The sequence below is a fragment of the Ambystoma mexicanum genome, chromosome 9, assembly GCF_040938575.1.
Source record: "Ambystoma mexicanum isolate Mex_15411 chromosome 9, UKY_AmexF1_1, whole genome shotgun sequence".
NCBI classification, from domain to species: Eukaryota; Metazoa; Chordata; class Amphibia; order Caudata; family Ambystomatidae; genus Ambystoma; species Ambystoma mexicanum.
Window position 1 is genome coordinate 1223194750 of NC_090931.1, and position 24751 is coordinate 1223219500.

General features: G+C 45.3%; 1 protein-coding gene across 2 annotated transcripts in view; it reads right to left on the minus strand.

The window, feature by feature from the left end:
• The window catches only part of ACMSD (aminocarboxymuconate semialdehyde decarboxylase), a 606399-nt gene extending 582299 nt beyond the window's left edge, over positions 1-24100 (minus strand). For both annotated transcript variants that reach the window (XM_069616567.1, XM_069616568.1), the window contains exon 1: positions 23970-24100. In XM_069616567.1, coding sequence (XP_069472668.1) covers positions 23970-24026 — 57 coding nt within the window. In that variant the 5' untranslated portion in view covers positions 24027-24100. The remainder of the gene's footprint in view (positions 1-23969) is intronic.
• Positions 24101-24751: the final 651 nt, after the last annotated feature.

Here is a 24751-nt window from a genome sequence, read left to right on the forward strand (position 1 = left end):
TTATTTTGGTCCTCTGTAATGGTCCTCTGTAAATCTTCCATCGTTTTCTTTAGTATGTTCACGTATGTCTCCACATCAACCATAGTATATGGAGAGCCAGTATCAACCATGACCTGTAAGGTTATGCCATTAATCTGCATTGGAACCCAAGGCCCCAAACCACCTTCATCAGGCGTAAAAGCAAGTATTTGTACTTTGTCTTCAAATCGATCTGTGATTGCCAACAAACTGCTCGGACCACCAACTTCCTCCAACGCTTTTATGCTCATCATGGCTGTACCTCTGCCTCTATTATATCTACCAGTACTCCTCACGTAGCGGTTAATAAATCTGCCTCTTCCTCTGCTGTTGCGACACATTTTACCAAAATGGCCTATTTGTCCACATCTATAGCATTCTGCTGATACTGCTGGGCAATCTTTCTCTGCATTTACATGCTTATAGCATCCACATTTAAAACACTTGTTGGTTTGTCTGTATGCGCCCTCTCTCTCCTGTCTAGATCCGCTGCTTATGTCAGACCTGACCAACCTCTTGACTATGGCAATCAAATCCTCTTCGTGATTGCTATGTTGTCCATCATCCGTTTCTTGGACTGATTTTATTTCAGCATTTTCCATTCTGTTTTGGACTTCCTTCATACACTTATCTCCCAGTTCAATAGACCTGGCTATTTCCATAGTTTTCTCCAGCGTCGGGTTCTTCGCTTGCCACAGGCGTTGTTGGATGTGTGGATCAGCTACATGTAAAATCATTTGATCTCTCAAATATTCATCTGCTACTCCTGTGAAGGCACATGTAGCCGATAACCATCTTAGCGCAGCCAGGTAGGCATCCACGCTCTCACCTTTATTCTGTTTCCTTGTAAAAAACCTATATCTCTCCAATACAATGTTGGTTTTATTTCCAAAGTGCTTATTTAATTTGGCAATTGCTATGTCATACTTCCTGGCCCCGCTCGAAGATTCTCCCCAGCTTTCCTCATCATGATCCAAATCAGGTAAGGTCCTGAAGATCCTGAGTGCTTCTGCCCCTATATAATTGAGAAGTGTAGCCTCTTTAAGGTCATCATTATATTTGGATCTGCCTATGGCCCTCAAATACACTTGGAAGTTGTCTTGCCATTGTTCCCAAGGACATGCTGGGTTCCCTGGCAGTGCTAAAAATTTCACTGGGGCAGTTATACTCTGCATGTTGTACTCAGTTAATGTTCCAATGACAATGGGCCTCATTACAACCTGCCAGTCCGGGACCGTGCAAAATCCGTGATGGCGGTAAAAACGTTTCCGTGTCCGCAAGGGTGCGGAAAAACCGTCCGATTACACGCTGTCGGTCGCGCGCACCACACGGACTCGGAAACGTTGTTACCGCCGTCACGGAATACCCCACGGAAATGGAAATAACGAAGCCACAAGTGGAGCAAAACCCGTTTCCGCATCCGCCGCCACGGACACAGAACCGGAAATACTATGATCGCCAAAACAGGAAACAGAGAGGCGGCCATCATATAAAAGCACAATCCATCGCCATCCAGAGCCAGCACAAGCACAATCCTGACTCTGAGAATCCAAAAGGGACCACCAGCATGTCTGCCAGGATTCCTGCTCAGAGGCAGCGCAAACAGCGCTTCAGCGAGGCGGAGCTAACCGTCTTGGTGGAGCACATTGTGGACAATGCTGAGATGCTGTTCAGCGCCGACCAACGGCGTGCCACACAGCAGCGGAGGAAGGAGGTGTGGGCCGAAGCTGCACGCAAGTGCACCGCCGTGGGCGTGGCAGTGAGGAGCGTGAAGGACTGCCACAAGCGTTGGGACGACCTGAGGCTGAGGGTACGCAACCTCATTTCCACGCACCGCCAACGCAGCAGTGGGACAGGCGGAGGACCCCCTTCCCCACTGAGGCTGCAAGCATGGGAGGAGCGTTGCAGCAGCGTCCTCCACCTAGAGGGAATCCATGGGATTGGGCAGGCTGAGGCAGGAGTGAGCCCACCTGCAGATGCCGGTAAGTGCCCAAACATGAATGCCACATGTAAATATGCAGTTGTGAGTACTGGGCCAAAGGACCCATTAACAACCCCCCCCCCCCAGGCAGTGCATGTGTGGGCCAAAGGACCCATTAACAACCCCCCCCCCAGGCAGTGCATGTGTGGGCCAAAGGACCCATTAACAACCCCCCCCCCCAGGCAGTGCATGTGTGGGCCAAAGGACCCATTAACAACCCCCCCCAGGCAGTGCATGTGTGGGCCAAATGACCCATTAACAACCCCCTTCCCCCCCAGGCAGTGCATGTGTGGGCCAAAGGACCCATTATGATCCGTATGGCAACCAATATCACTGAATGCAGACACCAGCAATCAGATGCATGTGACTAACACTATTCAATGTACAATCTTAATGACGCATGTGATGCACCCATCTGCCACCACAACAACACTAATTGCATGCCCTTTGTGTCCCCACAGCCGTTTCAAGTGACAGTGATACTGCACAACAGGCCAGCCAATCAGCATCGGCAAGTACACTAGCCACCGCCACCACACAGGAGGATGCTGCCGGCAGTTCTGCACCTCTGGCCACATTACCAGCCACTACAGATGTGCGGCACACCACCATCACCACCAACATCCCCACCGTCTCCACACTGGCTGAGTCCAGACAGGTGCCACGGGAACCTATCATGGCCACCCAACACAACACCGAAGGCAGCGGCACTGCAGAGGGGGCGGCCTGCAGTGATACCAGTGCCCCGCAAGAGCACTCGGAAACGGAACCACAGGGGGAGATGCCCACATTGGAAGACCTGGGCTCCTTCCATGAGCTGGGGTTCAGCCCCACTTCACTGGGGAGTCCCATGAGGTCGCCCACCCCATCCATGGCCGAACTGAATGCCCGCATGCAGCGGATGGAGGACCAGCAGGCTACCCTCACCCAGCTGGTGGAGAGGCAGCTAGAGGAATCCAGGCTGCAGAGGGAGAGCTACAGCGCCTCAGTGCGTCGCCTGTCGAGGTCCATTGGACGCTTTGCGAGCACCATAGTGACCCTTGCACGCCATGTGCGGGAGGGCAATGACCACACCTCCAGGCTTGTGGAGGCCATGTTGGTTGGCCAACAGGCAAATCTGGCACGGATGCCCTCAATCCCTGATTCTGGCCAATCAAACACTGCCACCCCATCCAGCTCCGCTACTGCCAGTCCGAGGAGGCGCTCGAGTAGGCTAACGGGTCCATTGGGCAAAGTTGCACAGAAGCGCACACGGAAGTGATGGCATGTGTGTGGGGCAGTGCAGGACACATGTGGACTACAAGGGTGTGAGAGGGGTGGGCACGTTTGGGTGGTGGGGTAGGTAGTTTTGGGGGTTTGGACAATGGGCTCTGGGTGGGGGTGGGCACGTTTGGGTGGTGGGGTAGGTAGTTTTGGGGGTTCGGACAATGGGCTCTGGGTGGGGGTGGGCACGTTTGGGTGGTGGGGTAGGTAGTTTTGGGGGTTCGGACAATGGGCTCTGGGTGGGGGTGGGCACGTTTGGGTGGTGGGTGGCCCCGGGTGTACAGCTTCCCTAACCAATGCACCTTCTTCCCTGTTGTTATTACATCAATACATCACCATTTCAAATCAAGACATACATGTGTGGACATTGATCATTTATTTTGCAGTGCAACTATTAATTCATTGTCGTCACCATGTTTGTGCATTACTGTGAATGTGCTGTGACTCAAAAGTAAATGCGAATCAGGGCATCCCGTGCTCTCTGGCCATCATGTGCACCCCCAGGGGGAGGCGGTGCCATCCCATCCCCATCTCCATCCCCATCCCCATCTCCATCCCCATCCCCATCCCCATCCCCATCCCCATCTTCCTCATCTGCGTCTGGTGGCATTGGGATGTTCCTGCGCAGGCATGTATTGTGCAGCATGGCACATACCAGCGTGATTTTGCCCGTCTTCACTGGGCTGTACAGCAGTGATCCGCCAGATCTGCTCAGACAGCGGAAACGGGCCTTCAGCAGTCCAAATGTCCTCTCAATCATTCCACGTGTGCGGATATGTGCCCTATTGTATGCCTCTTCATGCCTGTTCCTTGGTCTCCGTACAGGTGTCATCATCCATGGCGTGAGTGCATATCCCGCATCACCTACATGTGATGTAGATGGGGGAACATGTCAGTGTTTGTGGCATCATGTCCTCATCTGCTGCTGTGCATTCTTGTATCATCATTCATTCATGCATATGTACCAGTGCCAAGGAAATGCAGAACTGAGACAACCTTCAAGAGGGGGGGGATGGCGGTGGGGGTGTCAATTAGGCTGCTGATGTTGTCCTCAATCATGGCGGTGATGTGCATGATTGTTGCACGGTCCAGCCGGTATAGGGTGTGGATCTGTCCTGGGGTGAGGCTCCAGGGTGAGGCCCTGATGCGTGGTATTGGTGGCTGGCGGCGGGGTCGGGCTGGCTGGGCAATGGGGTTTGCCATAGCTGCAGGGTTGGCTGGTTGCCGCCTGCGCCTCCTCCGCCTACGCCTCCTCCTCTGCGCCATTACTGCCACCATGTGCAGTACTGCCTGTTGGTTGAGTAGGCCCAGTCCCATTGCTACTAGCCCTGCTGCCTGCATGGTTCTGTGTTGTGTTGGGCTGGGTGTGGCCCTTTTGTAGGCTCCCAGTGGCCTGCTAGGTCCAGCTGGGCTGATTTGGTGCACCTGTGCCCTGATTCAGTTCAGCCGGCAGTGTATAACGCCATGTTCGCGGTGGCGGCGGTTCCGCCACCGTGATCACGGTATTTCCGCCATTTTTTTCCCGGTATTTCCGTGTCCGCGCTAGTTGTGATGCTCACGGTGTTTCGTGTTGCCGGTAACGGAGGGGTTTCCGTGCAGGCGGAATTAAGGGGAACCCTATTTCCGCGGTGGCGGTTTAGGGTGGTGCTATTACCGGGGCCGCGGGTCATGATTGCGCGGACATGGAAACGGTGCCGGTATGGTTTTACCGGCAGTGTTATTTCCGGACCGGAGTACTTGTAATGAGGCCCAATGTGTTTGTATATTGGTGTTATTTTATTTCACGTTATTGTTTATAGTCCATTAAATCTTTTCCCCATAACTTGTTCCTCCAACAGTTAATTTTTACTTTCAACCGATGCTCTTTGCATCGTGCATTCCTCTACACGAACGTATATCTATCATGGCACTCGGCAGCATCCAACACTGTATATGCGTGCGACTTCAATATACACTTCTTTTACTTTGAGGCAAGCGAAGCGTGCAATGCATCATTTCGTATCAGTTGTGTGCCACGTATCATTTACAGTTACTTGCTAATCTCCATCAATCCCAAGATGGCGGCATGCATAGCACGCACAAAGGTGCTTTACTCTAACAATAGCTGCGGTTGGCCCTACACTCGCGAGGCATTCATAAGATGCCGGATCGGTGAGTTCATTTAATAGTCTTATTTCATCGTATGCTCGCTTTGTGCGCCGCTCACCTTTTCTTTTGCTGCCACACGTTGTTCTGCACGTAGCGACTGAATTTCAGTATAAAGCAACGTCGCAGTCGAAGCGGTTATTTCCCTGAATCCGCTCCTCAATGCACCCGGCCCTCCCTCCTCACGAACGAGTCCTCGTCGCCAATTGTTGTATATTGTCAATAATATGCACACTCATATCAAAGCAGCAACATATGATAGTTGAGTTTATTGGGAGGAGCCCCTAGGAGGCCAACCTTCTTCATAGCAACATCTTCGTGTATAGTTCCATCAACATTCTGGAACGATACACAAAGACGTTGTCAGGGATAGAGAGCGCATGCCTGCATGGGCAGAGAACTATTTACAGATCAAATATATACCTTTATCATCACAATATTGCAGGCTGCTATGTATATTTTTATATCTATACGTACCCCGAAAAGTGGTGTTTTCAGTTGCTATTGGGGAATCTACAGGCTATACAAACCATTACAGCCTGCAGATTGTTCAGCTTGTACCTTACCAAGATCTTCCTTTGATGCCTCCCAGTTCCATTTCCCTCCACTCGCTGCTCTGCTTAGTCAACCTTCCCTCTTCCTGTGGCAGGCAGTGTGCCTCTCAAAAATGGCATACTCTGCCCTCCACCTTCCATTTTCGCCCTCACCGGCCTCCATTGCACGCCTGTTCCTTCTTCTTCTGCCCAGCCCCCTCTTTCTCACATTACCAACTTGCAACGTATGAAGCCTAAGTGCACAGCTCTGTCCTCCTTAGTGTACAACATTTTCATTCTTCCTCTTATGTAACTTCTGGACAACATTTCAAATAAACTATTCAAAAGTTTCAGATTCATAAAAATACATTAATTTATCTTATTTATTATTTATTTATTTACACAGGGAAAGGGAAAAGCAATGGATTTTTGGCACAAACATGCTTACAAAATGTGCCATTGATATTAGAGCAGAGAGCATGGGCCCTTTACAATGAGGTGAGAGAATGTGGCTTGAAGACCAGATGCTGCAGAGGAAAGTGGAAATATAAACCAGAGACGCAGACAGGACAGAATGACATAGGAACGGGATGGTGGAGAAAGTATGAATTAAGGATGAAGGGGTGATGGAAAAGTGCTGTAGGGTTGTCCATCAAGGGTCGGGTGAGAGGAAAACAGAGTGATGCAGTATCATAGAGTGCAATGAAACACGTTCTTCAGAAAAAAGGAGGGCTTAGAGATTGGATTTAAATAGTCGTAGAATTTGAGTTGTACACAGAGGGAGAGGAAGAGTATTCCAGAGTAGCGTAGCAAGGAGTGTAAATGAGATGGAGCACAGTGGACTCGAGTGATGGCAAGGAGGTGAGCTGAGGATGATCTTAATGAGCGAGGAGGAGAGTGGGCAGCAAGATGAATAGATGAAGAGGTTTATATTTAGCCCTTTTGCTTCACACATAGCCAGCCAACCTGGCGATGGGCAGAGGAGATGGACGTAAAGCGAGAAAGGTTGAAAAGTGCGCAGACCACAAAATTGAGGAATTTGTCCAGAGGTGAAAAAGCATAGTTGGGAAGGCCATAGAGGAGACTGGCACAGCAGGAAGATCTAGAAATGTCTAAGTTCGAGATTAGCTGTTTAGCTGTATTGAAAGGAAGAATATGAGAGATATTTCTGATTTTGAGTCTGGCTGCAGTGGCAAATTTGGAGATGAACAGCGAGAGCTTGTGTGATGGGTCGAAGATGACACCAAGGTTAAGAGCGGAAGCAGAGTAAGGAAGGTAGACAGGAGAGAAGAAGAGGAAGAGATACCCTGTTTGGCTGGGAAGTAGAGAAGTTCAGTCTTAGTGGAGTTGAGCATGAGTAAGTGAGACGCCATCCAATATTTGATAGTGAGGAGACAGTTTGAAATTTTTGACAACAGCTACTCAGAAAAGGAGTCAAAGGAGAAGAAGATCTGAGTGTCGTCAGCAAATAGTTGATAGGAGAAGCCATACGAGGAGATCAGTCAAGAACTGAAGTATAGAGAGTGAAGAGAAGTGTACCAAGGACAGACCCTTGGGGAACTCCAACATTAAGGTGGTAATGGATCAGAGGGGAGGTATGGCTGTTCCAGGACACCTGAAAGTGTCTGGGGGAAAGATATGAAGCAAAACAAGTGAGGGCAGTATATCTGATACCAAGGAGAGATAACGTAGAACGTAGAGTGAAGGTCAGGATGGTCAACAGCATTGAAGGCAGCAGAGAGGTTGAGAACAATAAGAATAGATGAAAGGTTTGCATGCCAAGAGGAAGATATGAAGTTGCTGACATTGAGAAGCACTGTCTCAGTATAATGCAGAGGTTGGAAGCCAGATTGAAGAGTGTTCCAGAGATTGTGAGTATCAAGGATCTCAGTGAGTCGATTCAATACTACTCATTTGTTCAGCTCGAACCCTTTGGTATCGTCTCTTCCCCAATCAACCACTTCTCCTTGCGTCCGTGGGGTGCCTACGGGGACCGGACAGGAATTTTTCAAAGGGGCACCTGCTGACCATCTCTGGTTACTTGTGTTTTTTCTCCCACCCTCCACAGGAAACTTTGCGGTCTTCTGGCTGAATGTGGAAGACGCCAAGAATCTTAGGGTCTGTATCTTGAGCCATCCACACCGCCACCAAAATGTTCAGTAGCACCTGCAGCGTATCAAGTGCTGGATGGGATTACTTCAATAACTAATTTCAGGCCCAAATAACCGAATGTACTCAAAGAATATAGCAAAGTAATACTTTATTATCAGTTCACTAAAGTAGGGGAATTTGGCAAGCATAACAAGTAGTAGTTCACACACTCTTGAATACATTTCAGTTACACAAAGTCTTTATACCTCAATATACATCAATATACGTCAGCTATGATGTCATCCTACATGGGGAATAGTAAAAACCTATTGTGCGGAGGGATAGATTAAGGGAACGTATATTCCTATAGCTTATTTAGGTCTTAGTAACATTATTGGCTGCCCCTTATCAAATTTGCACACCTCGAACTACCTCTAACTACGTATACTACAGATAGTGGATTGGCTTCTACAACGGAGTATGGTCCACCATCACATAGGCCATCCTGATTGGTTGAAACTCTCTTCGACCCTTGGACACTCGGCTCGTAAGCACCATGTAAGCAAAACAAAACCCAGATGCATAGAACACCGCCAGACAACTGCCCACTTGGCCTACCATCTCTCATCAGTTAGGCCCAAAGCCAAGGCCTCTTCTTTGTAGTTGACCTCGCTGACAGTTCTTTTTAAAAACATTTTTTAGATATTTTATTGAAAGCATAAAAAAGAAAACAATGCATGTACAACATTTTACATAAAAGGATGACAAAGCGCAAGCATGTTATATGATGGTAATAGTAGAGAACTTGAATTGTTGTATCAAAACTTGATGCATTGAATTAAGATTATGTTTAAGTGAAAACTGGAGACGAAAGGGGGTAATGATAAGATAAGAGTAATCTTATAACAAAGATAATGGTATTATATTGACATAGGGTAATCATTTGACGTAAGGAATTCAAGAAACATTTTCCATTTCAACTCATACTAATGCTGTAGCGTTGGGGATGAAGCTATGCAACCTTCCAATCTATTGAAGAGGGATGGGGAAGCCTTAGCCCTCCTCCCCTTCCTATGAAATATATGACACAGAAGAAGACCAGGAAACATCGCAACCACACATTCTATTTTGGTTGAATTCCCAACAGACTTATGGTTGACAAATAAGTCGAGATGTACCCTCTCAGCCAGCCCTGCAGGCCAGGTGTGGTACAAATCTACCCCAGAGTGGATGAGGAGCCCCAGGCTGCAACCAAAGACACCTCAATTGACAGTATTGATTAAAGCGCCAAGAAGCCATGTTGCTGATGTCGTTAGAGACACCACGACTTAGCAGCGTTAGACATGAAGCACGCATGCCATCCGCACTCTGGGACATAAACACGCACTCAAATACACGAAAAACATGAGCGTACAGTTCTATAGACAGAAGACAGATACATATACATACTGTCATTGCTTTTATTATTTTGCCATTAGCCAAACACAGCAATGCCAAAACCACAAGAAGCAAGAGAATCCTGAGCAAAGCTTGCAGATGCTTACGTGCAAATAACCTTATGTAACTGCAGGAGCACCTGTGGGACCTGACCGAACCAAGTGTGATGAGTCTATGGAGAATATAGTATAGCACGAACAGTGTAGAAATCACATTATAAAGATTTAGGAAAATGACAGCAGGCCACAGGCCTCTCAGCCAGAGCCGAGCTGAGCTGAATTCAGGCTGAACAAGGAGCCAAATGTGTGAGACGGGACCTGCTACCAAGGCTACAAGATACGGATGACATTCAATTTCTTGAGCACAGTAGCACCAGCTGCAATAAATACGAATAATTCCTCATAATTCAGATCTGCACAGCTCCATATCATGGTTTCCAAACAAGTGATCCGGCCGACGCAGACAATGGACAGTGACCGGCACTGGGAAAGAGCCAATCTCATGCAACTAGACAGAGGACTGTAACAAAGATGTTACAATGTGAAACAAGTGTTGCACAGAGTGAATGAGCACTCTCATTGCTTAAGGTCATCATAAGCATGTAAGTCTTAGCCGCCCCTCCACCGTATACGTACTCTGATTTATTCCAAGCACCGCCTGGGTGAGCTCTTACTCGCACATCCTGAGGTTACACTGCGGAATACTGTACATTTTGTTGATTTCACAGCTCTATGTGCATTCATGTTAGCCCACCAATCTGCTTCCCATCGGAATACTTACCTGTGCGTTGAAACCTTACCCACCACGAAGCATACGAAAATGCTGGTGGGGTGCAATAGTATCTAACGTCTGCACCTCCATGCTCCATACTGCTTGTATTTAAGGCGTCACACCTCTAGGCTTAGACAGACTCACGTGAACTTTAATCATCTATGTTCATTAAGCCTGAGCGACATCGTGCTTCACTAACCTGACTACCTAGGCACCTACGTCCACTTTATAGCACAGTCTCACTGATGTACTCCTGCACGATAAATGCATATGCCCTGTACGTTCCCACTGACCTCACCTATGGCTTCCTTGATACTTTTCCACGGTTCGAGTCCACTCTTGCCAGCCTACTGTGCAAATAATCAGGCTCACTACTAAGCCAAGTTGTCTCTCACAATATATGCACACCAATCCGCTGTGAAATAACCCATTGCATGACCAAGCCGCCTATTGCATGAAGCGTCCTTGCCCACTCCAATTCTAGCCAATTTGCCTTCTGTACTTTATGTGAACTAACCTATCGCAATGCTAACCAGCCTATTACATGTCTAGCCACCTACTGCATGAAGTGCTCTCGCCTACTGCATGAAGTGCTCTCGCCTACTGCATCTTCAGCCATTTGCTACCGTACCTTATGTGAACCAACATTTTGCATTGCTAACTAGCCACCCCATTGCATTAAGTGTACTTTGTCTATTGTGTCATAATGCCTTTGCCCTATGTACTACTAGCTAACTAGCCTATTGTGTGCAGAGGGTACAGGGTACCACTCCAACATTAGCAAGTTTATTTAACTACCACAACTGCCTATCATAGGCTAACATGTACATTCTATGCACGTTATTGTTACTATTGCTAGGCCCCCTTAGGACTGCCTACCAGCACAGTCAACCACCACCTTATTTAAGGGGATACTTTGTCTGACCGTGTCCACAACTAAAGACCATACATCCACGATTAGAGCCACTCCTTTCCTACCTGCTTAAATATAAATCTACTCAATATGTCAATTAGACCTACGACATTCCATCCTAAACTGAACCTTGACCAAACAACTTCTACCAATGATATTACTTTTAACTCCATGACGTTAGTGTCACCCATTAATATCTCTACGACAGCATCACCACCAATTGAGTTTACCTCAGTATTCTTACCTAATAAACTTACACATGTTCAAGACGCAACAATTCTCAGCCCCAGCCCAAGCCCTACAAGCTCTAGAAATTACAGGCTTGGTACTCGACTACCTACGTGTAACCTTCCTATACGTAATGTCGACGTCAACAAACCCAAAACTAGGCGTACTATCTCAACCAGTCCTTTGACCAGGAACATAGTTGCAAATAAGAGCTTAAAGAACCAGATGCAACCTAAAAGACCTCAACGTAGGATCACCACACCTAAGGACCAGACTCCTATGATTAAAGGAGCACTAATAAATGCTAGGTGGTTGATAGCTCACGCTACCAACACAGCAGACATTATCCTAACAGACAACCTAGATTTTCTAGCAGCAACAGAATCATGGCTGCATGCAGCTGCTGGCCCTTCGCTACTACTCGCAGTGCCAGACAACTATTCTATCATTAGAACGGACAGACCCGACTCCAGAGGAGGGGGTATTGCAATTATTTCCAGAACTAACCTAGACATCAGATTAGTCTCCTCAATGCCACTATCATCCTGTGAAATGCTAACAGCTGAATTGCAGACTTCACATACCAGCACAATCACAATACACCTAATTTATAGACCCCCGGGGCCCATAAACTCATTCAAAGAAGACATGATGACCTTACTCACAGAAAATATTAAAACCACCTCACAAATCTTAATTCTAGGTGATTTTAACCTGGGTTACAACGACCCCAACGACCATAACGCACTATCCTTAGCAAAACTCTCTCAGAGCATGGCTTTGAGCAAAGAATTAACCAGCCGATGCATGAAAAAGGGAGAACCCTTGACTGCGTAGTAGACTTGAACTGTAACATTGCTGCCACAAGTATCTCACCCTTAATTTGGACTGACCACTACCTTCTCTCATTTTAGTTTGCTGTCAATAACCTACCAAACAAACCTACCTACAAAATACCACCTTGCCCTACCAGAAATAAACGACTCATTACTGCAGAGGCAGTCATGCCTTTGGTGATCCCTACCTTAAATTATCTGCAGAATATTACTGACCCGAACTTATTGGTGGATGCCTACAACGTATCCATGGCTAAAGCCTTAGACGCAGTGGCCCCATTTAAACTAGGTAAAGGGAAACCGAGTGGACACATGAACTCCTGGTTCACCCCAGAGCTAAAAGCTCTTCGAACAGAAAAAATGAATCTAGAAACTATCTAGAAACTCTCCCCATCAATAGAGAATAAATCCAACCTCACCAACCTCTCGGCCAAATACAAAGCAGAGATTATCCATACTAAACGGGACACCTATAACAACAGGATCAACCAAGCCAGCTCTAGTACAAAAGAGATTTTCGTTATCCTAAAAGAAATGGAGACGGCCAACCCACCAACCGATTTGTGTATTGAAGACAAACTTTGGTGCACGAATATCCAAAACGCCCTTACCAACAAAATTGCCACACTGCAAACAAAAATAACTGACAAACGCCATAATCTAACTAATCTAGACTCCACTCCTCAGCCTCAAGAACCGTGTACTCAAGACCTCCAAGGTTTCAAGTTCTCGAAAGTGTTGGTAGAAGAGGTCCAAAAAATCATTGCTTCCCTAAAACCGACCAGCTGTCAAGGAGACTGTTGACCTGCACAAATCATCAAGGACGCTGTCAGAGACTTGGCCCTAGTCATAACAAAATTAATAAACACTTCCTTCACCTCAGGCGTTGTCCCTAGCAACCTGAAGGGATCATGGGTCCTACCACTTCTTAAAAAAACAGACATTAGACCCTTCATTACCAACAAACTACAGACCCATCACCACAGTCCACTAACTGCTGAAGATCTTGGACAGGGTTGCATACTTGCAAATTCAAGACTACCTAGAGACTAGACAACTATTAGGGATTTGGCAGTCTGGCTTTAGACCTCAACACGGGACCGAAACGGCACTGATTGATCTAAAAAGCCAGATTGACGAACTCAAAGACAAGGGAAAAATTGCAATTCTGCTACTCTTAGACTTATCGGCCACATTTGATTTGGTGGACCACAAAGTTCTCTGTAATCACCTGGCTTTGGCAGCTCATTTCTCCCAATCAGCTATCACTTGGATAAAATTGTTCCTTAACAACAGAACTATTTGTGTATTCTCACCGTCTGCAGCAGCAGACCCCATACGTATCACATGTGGAGTGCCTCAGGGATCATGTGTATCACCGACCCTCTACAACATTTTCACAAAGCCGTTATTCGACAAACTGGACCGTCTGGGTGTCACCTATACAAACTACACGGATGACACCCGGATCCTCCTCCCTCTAACTGGCATTTATGAAACTGATGTAAAGCTTGTGAACGATATATATGTCATCATTCAGACATGGATGGCCACCCATGGCTTATGCATGAATGTTGATAAAACTGAACGCTTGCTGTTAGGTTCATCAGCTAACATCAACAAGATTAGCCCAAATTATGCCTTCCTCAACATTGATGGACATAATATCCCAGTAGCCAAACATGTAAAAATAACTTGGTTTTTACCTCGACACTACATCCAACCTTTATAGGCAAATCAATATGACCACATCAGCCACTGCCTACACAGACAAATTAATTAGAGCTTGCAGACCACTTCTATCCACAAATAGCTGTCTCACCCTAGCTAGAGCTCTCATATTATCCAAGCTCGACTACTGCAACGAACTCAACCTAGGTGCCAGCAAGTTTGTGCTCAACAAATTACAAATCTTGCAGAATAATGCACTCAGAGCTGCCTTTAAATATACTTAGGAATGAGCATATATCTGCTACAAGAAAACAACACAAATGGCTTTCTATAAAGGAAAAGATTGAGCTAAAAACCTTGTGTCTCACATTCAAAGCTCTGAACCACACGGCCCCTCCTTACCTTACGGAAAGGTTTACTGTCAGATCTTCCACACAGGTCACCAGGTCAGCCAACAGCTCCTCTCTAGTGGTCCCGAAATATAAATTAAAAAAGACAGGAGGGAGTAGATTCCTTGTTTTAGCAACCCTACTGTGGAACACTCTCCCACCTTCAATCAAGAACACGTAGCACTTTACCAACTTCAGGAGAAATACCATCTCCTGGCTGGTCAACAAGAATTAACACACTTCTACAGCTGTTAATACCATCCAATGCATATATCTGCAAATATTGTGCTATGACTCTGTACTATTCAACTGTAAATGTATTACTGACTATGCACCTATGCCTGTAACGTGTCTTACTTGTTCAAATGCGCCCAGATACTTCAGGGTCAGGTGCGCTATAGAAATAAATAAAACAAACAAACCAACAAACAAACAAGGTGGTACACACAAGTTACAATGCAGACACATAGGGCCTCATTACATGGTAGGTGGTAGCCATGGCGCTATTAGCACCATGGCTACCCCCTTACCGCATTCCGGGTCCGTGTTCCCGGAATGGGGACTTACCAGGTCATTCCAACCCTGGCGGGACCGGTAAGTCCCCATTCCGGGAACCATTCCCCATTCCCATTTGAGCCCCCATAGGGCTCAAATGGGAATGGGGAAGGAGCTAATAACGGGCCCGCTATTAGCGGGCCCGTTATTAGCTCTGAAGTCCCTCAACGGGTCCCTTCGTTAACGCCTGGTAAAACCAGGTGTTAAGGAAGGGACCCGCTAAGGGACCTCGTAGTAGGGCGGTAAGGGATTACCAGCACCAGTGCCCTTACCAGTGCCGGTAATCCCTTACCGCATACCGTGTAATGAGGCCCTAGTCTTTCTTATTACCTCGAAAAGGTACACCATGAGCTGAGAACCTTTTGCAGATACTAGGCCTGGGGACGTCAGCTCTAGCCAATCACAGTTTAGTATCCTAGGGGTCGGTAGCAATGGGCAAGAACCAATGGCAAGACCCTCACACTGCAACATTGATATAGATAGTGACTTGGGGATGGACTAGGCCAGCCACCGGACATGCAAGAGCCAGCAGACTAACATATATAGTGTTTACTATAGTTGGTATATTAGTCAGGACCCAATCCAGTGGTCCGATAGGTTTTCTGGAGAAAGTCACAGGTTGTAATGTCACTCTGACGTGATTAGGGTACAAAACTGGCCTGCGAGCCAGGAGAAGTTGAGTTGTCCATGGATTTCTTCTGTCCCTGTGCTGATCCCTGTTGGTTTTGTCTGTAACAAACCGCAGTGTGAACTTGCCATTGGACTGAGTCCCCCTTTGTCCTGTTGACGGTGGTGGGCCTTCCGAGAGTCCATTAACCCTTAGTGGCCCTCTGGCATTCCTGGGTGTTAGTCCCAACACTATGTATATTGCATATGGAGTTCCCCCATATTTTATTATTAATCAATTCAGATTTTTTCCAATTGGTAGTGAAAGTTTGAACAGCAATTAAAATAAATAAGTCAAATAAATAAGAATTGTGGGAGTCTAGGTGGTGTTGAAAGGAAGCACTGCCTAAATATAATATCTTAAAACGGAAAGGTTTGTCTAACTTAAAAATACATTTAATAATTCACCATACATTTTTCCAAATGGTTGCAGTATATTTACATGCCAAAAACATATGTTTGAACGATCCCTCACATTCACAACAGTTCCAACATTTATTATCCAGAGGTATTTTACACTAAAAGAGCATGGCAGGGGTAATGAAAATGGTGTGACGGAAAAAGAAAAGAGTTTGGTTTAGATTGACTGATACGGTAATGGTTGATGTTTTTTTCCAAGAAGACGGCCAGGTATAGTCTCGAAGCATTATTGAACAATCTTGTTGCCATTCTTGCTGAGTTTTCCATTCAATATTTTCATGTAAGTCATTAGTAAGGTCTTTATAAAGAAGAGAGGCTGAAAACTGACAGTTGTGCATATGATTTAGTCTAACAATGTTGATTTGTCGGAAAGATTCCATTAAATGTTGTGATAGCATTCATTAGTAGTGTGTATTGGTGATAGAATGATTTAGGTGTGGCAGATTTCACCCTGAATTCTTTGAAAGTGAGAAGTGCATCTTTATTAAAGAGTTGATGAACAAATTTGATTCCTTTTAAGATCCAACTTTTCCCAAAAAAACAATTTTACCATAGATTTGGATGAGGTTATTTAACCAAATTACTATGATGCACCCTTGTAGTAGTTGGGATGAGATCCATTCTAATCTGTTTAACAGTGAACTGAACATTCTTATATACATCTCTATTGTGTAGCAAATAAATGACATTCAGATAAAGAGAAGGGAGAAACCGTAGTGGTTTCTGCACAAACCCATGTCGCAGTATCAAAATATTCAGCTTGACAAAATCAGCTTTAGGCTTGCTTTAGTATAAAGGCAGAATGATATATATATATATATATATATATATATATATATATATATATATATATATATATATATATATATATATTTTAACAGTTTTATTGAAATTCTCACAGGTACAGTACACAGTAAATTACTTCAAGTTACTACATTTACATCGTCTTCTTCAATTACACTGTTGGCTAGATATTGTCTATATCTATCCCAAATATTCCTGGGACGCGATCGGGGTGCATTGATTCAATATATATTTCCTCATTGTCATTTACCCAGAGAATATCCTTATCCCAGTCGCTTTTAGTATGTGGGTATTTACTTTTCCACTTCAGTAGTATAGCCCTTTTTGCCAGTAATATACCAAAATTCATTAAGAATTATATTTAATTAAGAGGGAAATGCTACCCCTCCACACGTAACCTTTCTCTTTAGTTTACTAAGGGAGATTCTATATTTTTTTTTACCCCACAAAAATTTGGCAAGGCATGCATCCATTTCTTTAAAGAATGTACTTGTCATTGGGAGAGGAAGTATGAATAAAGTAGTGTTTAATTTTTTTTAACATTCATTTTAATGGCCGTCATGGTAAGGGAGAAGGGACTATTTGTAGTCCCTTCTCCCTGATCCCTGGCGTCCATTTCTTTTTGATTTTTATCCTCAAGTCGAGAAACAGTTGCAGTGCCATTTCTCAACTCTAGAAAAACTGCTATTAGTACCCGGGTATGATATGCCGCGGTACTAATAGCAATATACCCCTCAGAGGGGGGACATTACAGGTAGGGTAGTGCCCCCAGGGCTATGTTAAAGCCCTTGCTTTGCTCTGGCTTCTAACTATGGACCTGGGGGCATTACGTAACCGGTAATGCCCCCCCTCCCCGGGTTATATTGCATAAGTAAGATTCTCATAGATCTGCTGCAGTTATTTGTGTGTAGACCATGACTGTAGCTCTATGACAACATGTTAAAAATAGTGGAATATCTGGCTGAGACAACTTTACCCATCATCCCGAAGTCCTCTGGAAGATTACATCTTCAATAAAAGAGATTCCCCTTTCCTAATTTACTATTTTAGATGGAGTTGAATGTTAGACGCCTAACAGCCTACTTAAAAACTGATTTTCACTGGTGGAGACCATATCCAAATGGGTATTGGGAGCATAGCTCAGGGGCAATGTGCTCGCCCTGAAAGCAAGACAACACAGCGCACCACAGGTTCAATCCCTGAGTCCAGCAGCTTGGAAACCTCTGGGTATTAAGCACGTTATAAATAACCATATCAATGAAACCCTATAATGTATCTGCCTACAAGGTAGTTGCATATGAAGTTGCCTTATACGCAATAAAAGGAGCTTAGCTATTATGCTTACCAAGGGATTTATTAAGTGACAACAAGGCTCCTGTAATCAGTTCCTGCAAGTTTCCCACTTCTTCACTGGGATTACTTATATTGACCCCAAATATTCTTCACAGCCATTAACCTCCAGTCCCTCACTAGCAGCAGTTGAGTGGATTGTAACTCTCTACTGGCATTATGCTGGATATGTTAACATTGATGGCTAATATCCAATTTAAAGAAACATTCTCAAATGTATTGAGAAGCAGCTACAGAGCTTGTGGTCTTGGCGATCAGCAGTGCATCGTCAACATACATAGATACGAACAGGATTTTAGAAGATTTTGATTAATGTTTCATCAGCAGCCATTTCATGTAATACATTAACAGTTTCATTAATGATTTTCAGAAATAGCAAAGGGGACAGTTTAGAGCCATGGCACACACATGTTTCAATAAGGAGGGATTTCTTTCATTTTGTCATGCTGACCATAACAACACTGGCACTTTTGCTATCAAGCAGTATCATAATGCGCTACAGCAAGGCAGAATCCATTCTTATTTTTTATTATATTGATTTAAATCTTTTGATTAGCACAAAGAGAATCATACAATTAATATAATCATATAACCAGAAATAAATAATTGGGATTGCAAAGGCAGTACATACAAAACAAAACAAAGCACAGCCAGGCCCAGGAGGGTCAAAACATTGTATGCAGTGGGCTCAATCATCGTAATCCACCCATTATCTCCGGATCCCACACCGTGACATGACCAATCCACCCACTCTCCCATGGGGACAAGTCATTCCAGCGTAAGAACAATAACCACTACACAGACAGATGCTGTACGGCATATGCAGGGATGTGCACGCGACTACCACAGTTCAGTCGTTACCCAAATAATCTAGCTGAGTCCCCCCACCCAAAACCCCCACCGTCTTCCCATCTACTCCCCTCATTCCCCCAACCCTGCCCGGGCCCGGTAGGATCTCCATCCTGGTTCAGCACACAGAATCCGTTCTTATTGAGCCAAGAACTGCCCAAAGAGTCATATCTCTCAATGCCAAATGCTGCCTTTAAATCCAAAAAATTGGCTAATAAGTGGGGCCGACAGTCATATATATACACGTTAAAACATTGATGCACTGTGCTCCTTTGGGATGGAAATATCTTTAGACTCAATCCAGTGGATCAAACGGTTATCTATAAGCTGCTATATGGTTTAGAGTTTGCACTCAATGAGAAGAAGGTCCTAGCGCTCAGAGTTAGAGCTCCTTCTAAAAATTGGGATTCTTGTAGTCTGCCTCCAGCTCAGAGAAACAATCTCGCTTGAGATAATGGCTTAAAAATTATGAGTTAGAGCAGGTTCTGAAACAAGCAGATAATGGTAAAAAACATCATCTGATATAAAGGCCGGGCTTCGAGCTTCATTATCTCTCTCTATTATAACTCTCCTAACTTCTGTAGACTACAGAGGATCCAGTCGCGTTCAACAGTGCAGCAGTCCTCGCCACTCGTCCCTGTTTTGCAGCGCCTGTTCTATGTTCTTGCTCGTTCACTTAGGCTTGGGCTGAGCTGGCGCATAGCCTTGACTATGATCTCCCTCCACAGTGCTCACCCGTCCTCCTCAACAGCTTCGAGTTTCTGTGGCGCACGAGAGGTGCAGCAGCAGTTGGCGGTGGCAACCCGCATTTATAGAGAAGCGGCATTGGCGGTGCAACAGAGCAGGTTGGAGGACTGCATATCTATATATCCTTATTCTGTTGGAGCCACAATCAGAGGGTTAGGGGGAGTGGAAGCCTTCACTAACCTCTCATTCACTGCTAGCTAAATTATAGTCAACCACATGGCGAGAGGAGCGATTGAAATTTGGTCGAACAGTGGATCACGGATACAGTGGAGTGCGGTGCATTCTGCTGCGTCTTTTCTATTGAATGCCCTACTGACCACAGCATTCCACTCAGTTTGCGAGATGTTTGACTGAACCAGCTTCTTTGACCATTCACAATCAGAAACAGACCGTTGTTGCCCTCAAGTATTTCCCACCTTGAACAAACCTTTGGAAAGTTGCAGCTGTGATGGCTGCACTCTCCATGTGTGAACATGAGCTTAAGCACTAGTACACCAGGGGTGGTATTACAGGATTATTTCACCAGTACAACGGCAGCTTTGGGTTATATAAGCACTTTCAATGCATTTTCACAGCATGTCAAAGTTTGCCTTTCTGTATTGGCAGTAAGGCAAACTTGCCATGGTGCAAAAAAAATCACAATTATATGTTTCTTGGTACTAAAGCAATTTTTGCCTCAGTGCTAATACCATGCAAAATTGTAATTGCTTCAGTGCAAAGTTTTTATAATGAGCCCTCAAATCGAAGCATATACTGTCTAAGATGTCACCCAGTCCAAGCATGCACCACACGCATGCATAATTTAAGTGTGCTAGTTGCAATGCTTCCCTTGCACAACACTGTATTACACGGCTTCATGAGTCAATATAATGAGGCCAACTAATCAGAAAGTGACCTGCAGCAATGACTGCTGCACATGCGTAGAACTCATCGGAAAGTGCTCTGATCATATTCAGACATACATTGATTATAACTTGAAGTGCATTGATAAGCATAAGATATGGGGCCTCATTACACGGATGGCGGTAGGGATTTACCGGTACCGGTAAAATACCGGTACCGGTAAATCCCTACCGCCTTACTACGAGGTCCCTTAGCGGGTTGGTGCTTTAACGCCTGCTTTTTGCAGGCGTTAAAAACCAACCCGCTAAGGGACCTCGGAGCTAATTACGGCACCGCAAAATTGCGGTGCCGTAATTAGCGCCTTCCCCATTCCCATAGAGCCCTATGGGGCAGAAATGGGAATGGGGAAGGGCAATGGCGGAAGGGGGATTTACCGCCCCTCCAACCTTGGAATGGGGCGGTAAATCCCCTTTCCGCCAAGGCGGTGCCGGTATTTTACCGGCATGAGCCATGGCGCTAATAGCGCCATGGCTCACCGCCTACCGTGTAATGAGGCCCATGGACTATTTACAATGAGAATCCACGTATAGAAATGGGACGTGCATTGATGACAAAGGGGACTCGCCTTGTGCTTCCTGAACTATTGACAGTTTGACAAACACAATCAGGATTATGTCAAGCAAATTCTTGTAATACTATACAAATGACAAAATACTGACAATGGGCCTCATTCCGAGTATGGTGGTAAGGGGTTAACGGCACTGGTAAGGATGCCGGTGCCGTTAACCCCCTACCGCCACATTCCGAGGTCCCTTAGCAGGTCCTACCAAGACCGGCTTGTCTGATGTGCCGTTCTTAGCGGGACCCGTTAAGGGACCTTGGAGCTAATAAAGGGCCCGCTATTTGCAGGCCCGTTATTAGCTCCTTCCCCATTCCCATTGAGCCCTATGGGGGCTCAAATGGGAATGGGGAATGGTTTTCAGAATGGGGACCTACCGGGTCCTCCGAGGTCGGAATGACCCAGACACGGGTTTGGAGGCAGCCATGGTGCTAATAGCACCATGGTTGCCTCCAAACTCGTAATGACCCCCCCAATGACTCAAACGTGGTTTTCCTTTTCAGTTCCCATACAGTAACATAGCAATACAATACATAGATGTATTTGTCTATTGGGGCTTACCAAATCAGTCGTATAAACGGTTCCATATTGGAAATAACATGTCTAATAAAAAGAGAGAGGGTTCACCTCTATAAAAGGGTTCCTTCCATGTGATAATGTCCCTGCAAAAATGTCGTCTGACAAAAATGTCACAAAAAAAATGATTGTGGTTTGCAGGGACATTATCAGAATGAACATGCAGGGGACACCCGCGCAACCTGACAAACCTTTTTTTTTCAGGGGGAGCAGGGAAGCAGGGACACCCCTGCAACTCTTGCTCCCCTTGACCCCAGATATATGATCACCATAAATAAAGTCGCCACAGCCTTTTCTCGGCAACCATGTATGGTGAACATTTATATGGCGATAATATTACCGGATACCTATAAAATTCTGACATGAGTAGGAGAACGAACAGGTTTGAGGGTCTGTGTATTGCTTTAAAACTGTGCAGAAACAGAATGTATGGGCTATTAGCTTTCTACAATACTCTAACAGCAACACTGCTTTGACAAGTACCTAAAATGCTAGCTTTGACCTTTAGCGTCTGCACAAAGAAGCACAATAGCAGAAAATCCTGCACTAACAGTGGTCCGTACCTGCGACTACACAGACTTTCTGAGCTATGGCTCCTATGATCCCTCACCGTTGGCTATCTTGGCTGTGGCTGTTTGGAGTTGTAGTCCAAAACATCTGCAGAGAAAAAATGTTAAACTCAACCAGCTAGACCCCAGCCCACTGACTCATCAAGGCAAGAAAAATAATAAAAGTAGCCATTTCGGAGCCACAAATAGGCTGAAAAATTTGCTCTCACTGTAGGCCCTCAATTAAACGTGCATTGTATAGAGCATTTGGCACCCCAATCCCTGCACCCAAGGAGCTTCTTCATGCTAGAGCAGGGGTCACCAACCTTTGGCTCTCCAGATGTTTTGGGCTACTACCCCATGATCCCTCACGATTGACTATGATGGCTGGTTGATGGGCGTTGTAGTCCAAAGCATCTGTGGAGCCAAAGGTTGCACACCTTTGCATCACAACTGGCCGCCTATACATTATTTTCTTCGAATTGTGAAATCACAATTGGCTAGTACTTTTTTCCTATAAGCCTCTAATTGTAACATCATAAGTGGCTGATTATAATGTAATTACTGAGTTTTGAAATCAGAGTTAACTCGGTTTCTGTTAGAAACCTGTAGTCGTGGAATCACAGCAGGCAAAATACATCACAATTAAGGCTTCCAGTTTTCTGATTTTTACACATAAATACAGATGGAAATCAATCTGCTTTATGTCTGTATTCATAAAAATGGGAACAAAAGTAAAAACAGGTTTTTCTGTCTGGTTCTCTGTGATGTCAATCATGCATCGCAGGCCACTGGCATTGCAGAGGGCAGTATGGGGAGTGTACAACTGCTTTCAAATAGCATTTAAGTTCTTAGAATGGCTGACAACGTATATCGCAAGTCAGCAACAGTCACAGGAACAACCGTTCGTTGTTATGGAAGAAATGGAGCAAGCATTTCTTTCCTATATGGCTTCATGTGTGCTTTAATAAATGCATTCTTTAAAAAAAAAATTATGTCGAAAAATACTGTTTGCAAATTATTTTTTGTATGATAAAAAATAAATGTGGACAAATACAGAAAAACGGTGAAAACATAAATATGGATAAATACAGGCGGAAATGGCAGAAAAATAAATACCATAAAACCAGAATCCTTAATCATAATCCTCCGGTTGTGACCTGGCAACTGGGGCTTTTCACATGATAAATCTCTAGTCTGACATCACGAGTGGCGCATTATAGCATCATCCCGCCCGTTGTGTTGCCATAGAACACCTCTTGACCGGAAGCTAAACTCACGGGAGGCAACTGTAGTAGCCCTCACACGCCCCACCCTGCAAGCAGATATTATCACATATGAGAACTCTTCAAAACAAGATCCAGCACCTGGTTTGCAACCCTTTTTCATGAACGCTTTTGTGAAACGCCCAGACTCGTCCCAGTACCTGCAACATGTTCCTAACTTGCGGCACTCACTCACTATTTCAAAGGTAGGATGCCTATTATAAGGTGGGGATTCCATAGAACAAGGCTCCCCATCATCGAGTGCATTTTAGGGATTTTTACTACCCACCTGGAAGTGCTCTGCAGTATTGAAGCACGCGGCAATGGGGTGCATGCCTGTCATAGCACACAATGTCTTGACAATGTATAATTCCTCTAAATTGGGAGTTCACTATTCTGTATACTCCTGACATCATTGTCAATGTTAGTAAGACCGCTCTAATCGTGTTACCTCTTTCAGATCAGGCCAGTCCTTGGGAAGAATATGATTGTGAATGTCGATTTTCATCTTCAAAGGGTCCACCAGTTCTCTGATAATCGGGAGAAAACGGATTGCACGTGAGTTCCCAGCACAGGACTTTCTCTGAAACGTTCAGAGCGGGTCAACATGTCAGTGAACCTGGGCTGCTGTTTAACAGCCGGCAGCTGCCTGGAGCCTGGCCAATCAGAACGAAGAAAAGGCTGCTCCCGAGGCCACGTCAAGTTCAGAGTACAAACTGTTGCTTAAGAGGCTGCCTGTTCAGTCCCGTTGCAGGGCGGACTGCAGGGCTGTCACAAGGTGTGGTGATGCCCGGGGCAAAACATTTGGTGAGGCCCCCTTATGATTATGTGCACTGGGCCAGCGGCGGCACCGCCGTAAACAGGAGACACGAGAAATATCCCCTTGAGTTTTTGTGTGGAGGAACCAAAATATGGTTTGTTCCTACAACTGCAAATCAACTACAGCAAAGTTAGGTTCCTCTACGGAAGAAAGGTTTATGCCAGACTAACCTTTGTATCATATGCATAAATATGTATAGGATGGCAAGCCGACGTTTGGTGCAAGGTGCCAGCATTAAGGACGGTCCAGCCCCTGTATGCGCATTACAACACACATCATACAAAGTGACATGTACAGTCGGGACTGGCGAGGGAGCCCAAACCAAAGAAGGGGTGATTGAGAGGGGTTCTCACTCCAGAGAAAATGTTAGAGACATTGGGTTAAAATGGTGCATTTTACATCACGTTCTTTAA